The following is an 8,591-nucleotide window of genomic DNA, read 5'->3' on the forward strand; positions in this document are numbered from 1 at the left end:
GATGTTTAGAAATGTTCCACAATCAGGTGACTAATGAATTCATTGAAAGGGGGCGGCGGGGGTGGGAATATTATCTGTGAATACTACTTAAGGGCTTTTAAAAACTTAATTGCCTGTATTGTGCCACCTGCCTTTATTGTGTATTATAATTGTGTGTGGAAGCTGACTTGGGGTGAGAGGCGGGGTAGACCGGGGCCCCAATATCATCCCCTGGGTTGGTTGCCAGCCAATCACAGGGCACATATACAGACAAAATCATGAAAAATCACACCTATGGACATTTTAGTCTTAATTTAACCTAACATGCAAGTTTTTGGAATGCGGAAGTCATGTTTGTGTTCCTTGGTGAAAGTCTCCCGTCAGTCTATGGCATAGTTCAATCAGCAAGTTGATTTATTTCATAAATAAAAGTAGGCTCTGTTACATTGTGATTCCAAGCAACATCTCCACATGATTTTGTCACTTTGACTACAAATCCTCAGGCTCCACTCAAGTGCGGTCACATATTAGCAATATTATTTTTGTACCAAAGTACAGAACTGGTACCCTTCACTGACAATACACAACTGCTGCCTCTCGAAAATTTTAAGTATACACGCACACATTGTGGTATGTGCTATAGCCTCTGTCGTATTTACTGCATAATAAATAAACATTTAAGGTTTATGTTTCAAATAGGGGAACATTGGAAAATATAATACATCAAGGGCATTTGCACTCAATGGCCACAACATTAGGTACAGCTGCAAATAGATTTGAGTACAAGAGCTGCCTTTGCAAGAGAAAAGTGTGATGATTAAAAAAAAAAGGACAAAATTTGTATATTATTGTGGTTGTCGTTTGCAATGGTTTCAAATTGCACTGCATCATTGTGGGAGCTACTGTATTTGTAATATTTTCTCAGTAGAACATAGTGAGGACATGTTTTTGTACAGGTGCACCTAATGTGTTCTGTGAGGGGGTGCGAAAGAGCAACATTCCGTGACTAAACGGAACACATGATCTCACCTGAGATGACCCAGCTAACCTGTAAGACAATGAGCATGCATCCTCGCAAAGATCTGCTGCAATCAGTCACACTTGCTGACTTGTTAAAGACAAAACAACAACATTTTAGAGACACAACATATGGACAGCGTGTATTAGAAGAAAGCTAATGCATCTCATGTGCTCCATAGTTTTATACTGTAAATTGAAATGTTTTGGCGTTAAGAGTAAGACTATCCGATCTCCTTGCCAAGTTAACAATGCACCTTTTATTCCAGTGTAAGATGAAAACTGTATAAAAAATATATATATATAATTTCTGCCTTGAGGATCTGTTCTGGCATGTTTTGCATATGGTCACCACAGTTATGAGGGTCACTGGTTACAATGGAGTAGAAAGGGGTCCATTTCTACCGTGGCGATGTAACCAAAATTTGTAGTCGGATCATGCCCTATTCTGAAACTAACCCACACTATGGCAGAGGTCAAGTAACATTTGGATGGAAAAACGCTTCTAGTCCTTAAAAATAAAACAACCAAATGAAAAACAGTAAGTACGGCAGTAACTAAGTGCGCCTTCTTGTGCTGCGTGATTAAAATTTACTAGTATTCACACCTATCCACATATTTTTATGCTCTTTCTGCAACACTCCTGCCCACACACACACACACACACACACACACACCAGGGTCCTCACACTTCCAGTGATTGTTTTCCAAATCAACTCATTTGTAAACTATGAATATTTATTTGTAATCCTGTGAGTTGAGATGAACCCTGTATATGAGCATTTCTTTGGCACCATCTTGTGGCACTTTGGTGCCAAGGAACTAGGATGAAATGAGTTGAGGAGCTTCATGTAGTGGATTGCCACCATCAAGTGGTAACATGGTGCCAAGGAACTATGTTGACATGAGTTGAGGAGCTTCATGTATTGCATTACCACCATCTTGTGACATCCATAGGCAAATATGGAGTGCGACAATTACTAGCTGATTTTTGCTATTCGTGGGAGGGCTTGGTCCCTAATCCTCACAAACAGTGACGGTTCTGTGTATTTTTATGCCGCTGCGAAAAATACTTCATTGTGACCAGTCCATAACCTCGAAACCTTGTGTGTCGGGACTGTCGTAAACCAAGGACCCCTCTACAAATGACAGATCTTACAGGCTATTTGGATCACATTGTAGGGTGTTATATATATATATATATATATAAGTTGTAATGTGAGGCTTGCCGTTTGTACATTTGTCCACTATGACATCCCACTTTGTGCTTCAAACCTCCTCGATTGGTAAGAACTGTTCCGTTCGAGGCGTGATCAGCCGTGCGCAGCCTTCAGGTTATCTGCACAAGCACAATACACTACTTCCTTTGTCACCATCTCTTCTCTGCCTTCTTGTTTTCAGCTGCACGGCTTTGGTTCGCTGCTCATCCCGCGCTCACGTTCGGGGGTCTCAGTGCTGCAGGAGGAAGTTGGTGGCCATGTTGATGTCGTTGTTGGACGCGCGAAGGGCCTCGAGGGCGTCCATCCGGGAGAAGCCCATTTCCACCAACCTGGCAACCTGCAGGAGGAGAGCCATTGATAGAGTGAGAGGCATGTAATATCATGTAAGCACGGACATTAGCGTTTAGCTATAGACATAAAGCACATCTTGCTTTATGAGCAAAGCTCTTTAAGCACCACCTTGTGACGATGTAGGGCTATACAAGACTTGTTTCTATTGCCATATCTCCTTTTGAATCTTGTGTTCGGTGATGTGTCTGTTGTATGTAACAGATACACAGATCCACGCCCTAACTGTCAACAGCTTGGTGATGAAGTGCTGCCAAGACGAGGGAAAATATCTATCGATGCTATTACTGTCTTGTGTGTGCTTCGCAGTTCACACTCTCATTTCAGCTTTGGGGGTAAATAAAAAAAACAACTGCCTCTGATGTTTGGCCACATATCCGCTGGATGTACCCCCCTACATTGGCCCAGAGTAAAGGGGGTTGGGGAGCAGTGGCTCATTTGCATGACAAAGGTCTACCTCCTCAAATCACATAAATTTCAACAAGACTAGGAAAAGTGTGAGAAAAGTAAACTAGAATTCTTGATCCTTAGGGGTAATTTGACAAAAAGCATGTCACAGAAAAATGACCAAAAAAAACACTTTGCATAATGTCTCCTTTAAAAGACATTTTCTACTAAAAGAATCCACAGTTAATAATTATCTGTCTCCAAAGAAAATATATAATATTTCTTATTGTGGTTAGAGTTTGCAGTGGTGTAGAAGCGCACTGAATCATACTGAGAGCTATGTCTAATAATGTGGAACCTTAGTCTAGTTTCAGGAGTGGGTCAACATTAGAAAAACCTGTTGTGAGGCATCCAGTACCAATCAAAATGAGCATTATTAGCGTCACAAAGGTAGAATTTTTTGATATGTCTCTTGAATTGGATCTCTTTAGAAGTGTTCAAATCAGAAAGCACAGGCAAACATGGCTGCACCTGTTCCTCGACGACTGGGTTGTCTAATGGTGGCGGAGGTGCCGAGGGCTGTGTCTGAGCCTGCGGCGAGGCCTGTCTTCTGCGTCTCAAGGAGGGGAACAACCTGATCCACTGGAGCAACCCAGTCCGCTGAGACAAAGAGGAAACAAATTTGGACATTTAGATTGTTTCCACTTAAGATGAATAAGTGATGGCAGCTCTGGCTTCCTCCCACATTCCACAAACATGCAAGTTAGGTTTGTTGAAGACAAAGTAAAAAAACAAAAAACTTTTCGGTAAATTTCCATGGGAAGTCCATCCATCCACCCATTTTCTGAACCGCTTATTCTCACTAGGGTCGCGGGCGTGCTGCAGTCTATCCCAGCTATCTTTGGGCGAGGGGTTGGGTACACCCTGAACTGGTCGCCAGTCAATCGCAGGGCACCATGGGAAATCAAGATGTGGAATTTTGGAAACACAGTGAACCTCCATCATTCACTGGGGATAGAGAGGGAGTCCTGCTGCGAATTGTGAAAATCCACAAGCCCTCCCCTCCAAAAGGTCTATATTGCCTACAGATGCCACAAGATGGCAGTAAAGCATTATTTTTTTCCCATATGAAACTCCTAAACTCACTTCAAGATAGTTTCTTGACCAGAAATGCAATCAGATGATGCCAGTTATACTTGTATTGCTTTGACCTGAGCACAAAAACACCAAATAGTTGAGTTTTGCGCAAATAATGGAGAATGTGTGCCCAAAATAAAATTCTGCAACTAGGTGAATTTGCGAAAGCCAAACTGCAAATATGCAAGATTGACTTGGAATTGAGGCTGATCTAATACAAATGTATCATGTGAAAAGATACATTTGAACATTTTGTTTTGTCATAAGCATACTCCAAAATAGATAACTGTCCTTGCCCATATGTAAGGGTATTAGAGTGCTGTAATCATTTTTTTTTTCTTCAGTTGAGCTGTGGCGTGCCTGGAGCTCGCTCTTAATTCTGGCTCATAACACAAACTACGACTACGCAACGGTTCAGAACTCCAAAAATTCTAGTTGGGGCACTTGTAAATCAAGGTACCACGATATTTGCATAAAATCTAGTTGTTTTAGTCAGGCTTATGCTAAAATGTTAACTATTTTTAAATTCCATATTAAGAGCCAACCATCAATCTTGTAAATTCCTGCTTTATTCCAATTAACTCCCATGAATTCTCATGGACTCCAACTTTGAAAGTTCCTGGAATTTTTCAACCCTAACCCGGCCTCTCCCCAAAGTCAGCTGGGATCGGCTGCAGCTCATCCGCGACCCTAAGGATAAGTGATAGTAGGCCCTACTTGTGGTTGGTGTCTGGAGTTCGCGCGAGCCTCGTTGAACTGGGCCAGCAACAGTTGTTGATCCAGTTGATCCATCCGCTGTTGCCTCTGGATGTCAAGTGTGGCGCCCATCCCCAGAGGCGCCTCACTGGTTGGTTGAGAAGCTTCAAGGGTAAAATAAACACACATGATCATGTTTGTACATCGCTGCTGTGTGAACTGCAATGGCTCTGTTTTGGACTCACTGGAGAAGAGGGGCTCCAGGAGGTAACGTGCAACAGCACACAGCCAGGCAGGCACAAAGAGCAGCTTCTGGAGCCAGAGGACATTGGAGTGGTACAAACCACCTGAAATCTGAAATACATACATAAATGAATATATTGTGTCATGATATGGTGTGTTGACATTTTTAGCCAAGTTTAGCTTACTATAGTGGACCCTCTGAGGTGAATGTTCTACTTTGGATGTAGAGATTTCGAAGTAATATTTCTCATAAGAAATAATGGGAAACCAATTCACTTTCAAATCGGGTCATCCTTTAGGAGACATATTTTATTAGGAAAAATTCACTATTTGTTTGTAAACAAATACTTCAGAGTCAAAATGTAAAGATTTGGTATTCATGTTTGATGTTTGCACCAGATTTTCCTGACATTTTAGCTTGAAATTCTGAGTTGTTGAACTACTGAACCACTCGAGCGTCCACAGACTTTACTCTGGTCCTCTACTAGGCCTTTGGACAATCATGTGACTCACCAGTCCGCTGAGCGCCAGGAGCCACATGAAGGGGCTGGACGTGAACAGCTATAAAGACGAGTGGAAGGTTCACAATTAGACGTGCGAAAAAAGGGAGAAAATTCAGAGAGCTGAATAGAACCATACCTGCAGCCCGACTATGTAGACCAAAGTCTTGTTGCTGATGTTGATGCTGCCCAGGACCTGGGTAACTGGCACCTTGGGGATGGACAAGTAGAAAGGCACAAAAAGGGCAAAGACTGGGGCCAGCCTGTGGAAGTCAGGAGTCAACGATCAAGTTTGTTATGATAAGATTTCATTTGCAAGAATGTCGACGCTACTCACAACCCTGCGGGCAACTCCTCCACCTCGCAGTTGAAGAACAAGGAGAGCGCCTGAGCAGACAGGAAGTCCAGCAGTGCAGAGAGACACCAAGTGCCCAACAGGAAGGACTTCACAGGAAGACAGACAGAAGGCAGTAGGTACCTTTACTACCTTGACTTACAAGTTTAATTTTACCAATTTAATCACATACCAAATCATTTTTTTTTTCAATTGAAATGAATTGAAATGCCACCAGTCCAATCTAGCCCGCAATAAATGGCTGAAAATGGAAGTTAGAGGCCCTCATAAATAACGTTTTGTGCTTTGTAGTAGCCATTTCAGGCAAATTCCAACGAGGAATTTGCCCTAACGAGCCCCAAGTGGAAGCAAGTCCCCTTCACCATCTCATATCATCAAAGTTTGATCGTCATTGATACGTACAGCAAACTTCCTGGAGCCAAATCTCCTCTCAAAGATTCGGAAGTTGTATATTAGAAGGCCGCTGCAAAAGGAGTCCTTAACGTCCAGACACACCAGCCGGCCGCACAGCAACCGCCACACCTACAACGATACATCCCAATTGTTAGACACTGTTTCCCATTAATAATTGAATATTAGAAAATGACTTTTCGTACACAAGTACAGCAAATGCCAGCTACCTTAAGACTTTTACTCAAGTAATATACTACAAGGTGACTTTTACTTTTCTGTTAAGGTACTTGTACAGTTCTTTTACCCTAGTATTGCTTTCAGGTACTTTATAAAAGACAGTCCTGAGTGGACTTTATACCTGTTGCTGGTGGCTGACGGCATGCATGTTGTACTCAAACATGTGCTGGTATTGTGGCAGCAGGCTGAGCATCACCGTCAACCCGCTCAGTACTAGCAGGAGGCCTTTGGACAGAGGAGCCTTGTCTAGAAAGCACAAAACAGAACCTTATTGTTAAAGTGCTGGGTGTATGTATTGTATACATGTATGTATTTATATGTGGTACATGTGCATAGGCATTTTGGGCAGATATATTTAGAAATTATCCATATATTATAATATGTATTCATGTACGTACAGTATTATATATATATATGCATGTATACCGAACAAGAATATAAACGCAGCACTTGTTTTTCAATCCCATTTTTCATGAGTTGAACTCAAACACCTAAAAACGGCCTACTTCTCTTAAATATTGTTCACAATTCTGTGTTAGTGAGCATCTCTCGTTTACCTAGATAATTCATCAACCTCACAGGTGTGCCTTAGGCTGCCCACAATAAAAGGCCACTCTAAAATGTGCACTTTTATTGTATTTTACTTCTGGACGGATGATTAATCTGACGTGATGATGAAGATTTTCATTTCTTCCTACTCCTTTTTGAACCAGGAGTACATTGTGTTTATTTTGTAGGTTTTTCATTTCCTCTTTTGTTCATCATGTTGGAAATAAGAAGTTCAATCAATCAAAATGAGAAAAAAAAAAAGCTACTAATGGGCCAAAATCAGGTCAATCGAGCCTGTAGGGTGACTTTGAAAGTGGGAAAATTACATAAGGAATAGTGGCAGGGGAGAATTTTGATTGTTATTATGCTCATGTAGAAAATGGAGTAAAATATTCTAAAACCTTTATATATTGATATAATATTAAAGCGCAGTACTATTTTTTCAGTTTCAAATTATTTTCTATACAATCACTATGATCAGCTATGAATGATGCACACCTGTAAACGTTAAACTGAAGAACTATTTTCTTAAGAAATCTGAGGTTTTAATTTTTGAAAAACGGTAGTTCATTAGAACAAAGGGAAAACATTTTATCATGCAGTTTCGGCTCCGTTGGCAATAAATTTGATGATTGGATTTTTGACAAACCTGAGGAAAGGCTCATTTTAAGTCAAAGATGTAGCTTTGACTTTAAATCTACATGACTAATTTTGGATATTTCAACAGGTACATCTCAGGTACATCCCAACACGCTAAAAACAACAAAGTAAATGCAAGTAATTGCGTTTTATACCCTCTGCCTCGGGGGGGGGGGGGGGGGGGGGGGGGGGGGGGGAATGACAACTCGATGCTAATCGACTTAACTGAGCTAGCTGTGTAGCCATCTAAGTGTCCAAGACAGGAATACTCACACAGGCCCCGCGAACCAGTGGTGCTAAACATGACGTCGAAGGGCTACAGAACACGCGAGAAGACACACGGCGACGTGTCAATAAAAACTACGAACGAAACAATGAGGTGAAGTTGAAGAAGCGCTCCATGCTGGGATGAGGAGTGGAGTAGTTGTGGTGGCTTCCTGGCTAGTAGGGACAAAAAGGGGAGCGCCACCTCTACTACGGAAGCCCCACAAGACCAGAAGAGCTTTTTTTCTTTTTTTCTACGGAAGTTAAACTTTCCTTCTGCAACTTGGTCACTAGAGGGAAGTGTTTCATTGCGTTTAAACCTGAAAAGACTGAAAAAAATAATAATACCGTCTTAAAGAACGTTTTTATTCAAGTGTTGCAGTCAGACGCACACAGGACACCGCGGAGTGTTTATTAATTACTACTTAACAATATCAGTAATGAGTATAATCATTCATCTTCATCATCATCGTCACCATCATCATCAGTGTAATACATTAAAAACAAATATTATTGTACCATCATTTTCTATATATTATCATTATTAATAACCAGTATGATATATTGAAAAATACAAAAATAATGTATTATTATTAGTAGTAGTAGTAGCAGTAGTATTTATAAACA

At 41.1% G+C, this 8,591-nt stretch overlaps 1 protein-coding gene across 2 annotated transcripts; it reads right to left on the reverse strand.

Moving 5' to 3' along the window:
- Positions 1 to 370: 370 nt before the first annotated feature.
- On the reverse strand, positions 371 to 8,172 carry ubac2 (UBA domain containing 2). 2 transcript variants are annotated; one of them, XM_061790455.1, is made up of 10 exons: positions 7,974 to 8,172; positions 6,634 to 6,758; positions 6,285 to 6,404; positions 5,865 to 5,971; positions 5,667 to 5,790; positions 5,541 to 5,588; positions 5,030 to 5,138; positions 4,806 to 4,948; positions 3,483 to 3,611; positions 371 to 2,553 (listed from the first exon to the last, which is right to left on the reverse strand). In XM_061790455.1, exons 1-10 carry the CDS (start codon positions 8,002 to 8,004, stop codon positions 2,446 to 2,448), a joined length of 1,044 nt encoding a protein of 347 aa, XP_061646439.1. In that variant the 5' UTR covers positions 8,005 to 8,172; the 3' UTR covers positions 371 to 2,445. The 2 variants fall into 2 exon arrangements, with proteins under 2 accessions (XP_061646439.1, XP_061646440.1); XM_061790456.1 differs by having other exon boundaries at positions 7,927 to 8,172.
- Between the last annotated feature and the right edge of the window lie 419 nt (positions 8,173 to 8,591).

The sequence above is a fragment of the Phyllopteryx taeniolatus genome, chromosome 11, assembly GCF_024500385.1.
Source record: "Phyllopteryx taeniolatus isolate TA_2022b chromosome 11, UOR_Ptae_1.2, whole genome shotgun sequence".
NCBI classification, from domain to species: domain Eukaryota; kingdom Metazoa; phylum Chordata; class Actinopteri; order Syngnathiformes; family Syngnathidae; genus Phyllopteryx; species Phyllopteryx taeniolatus.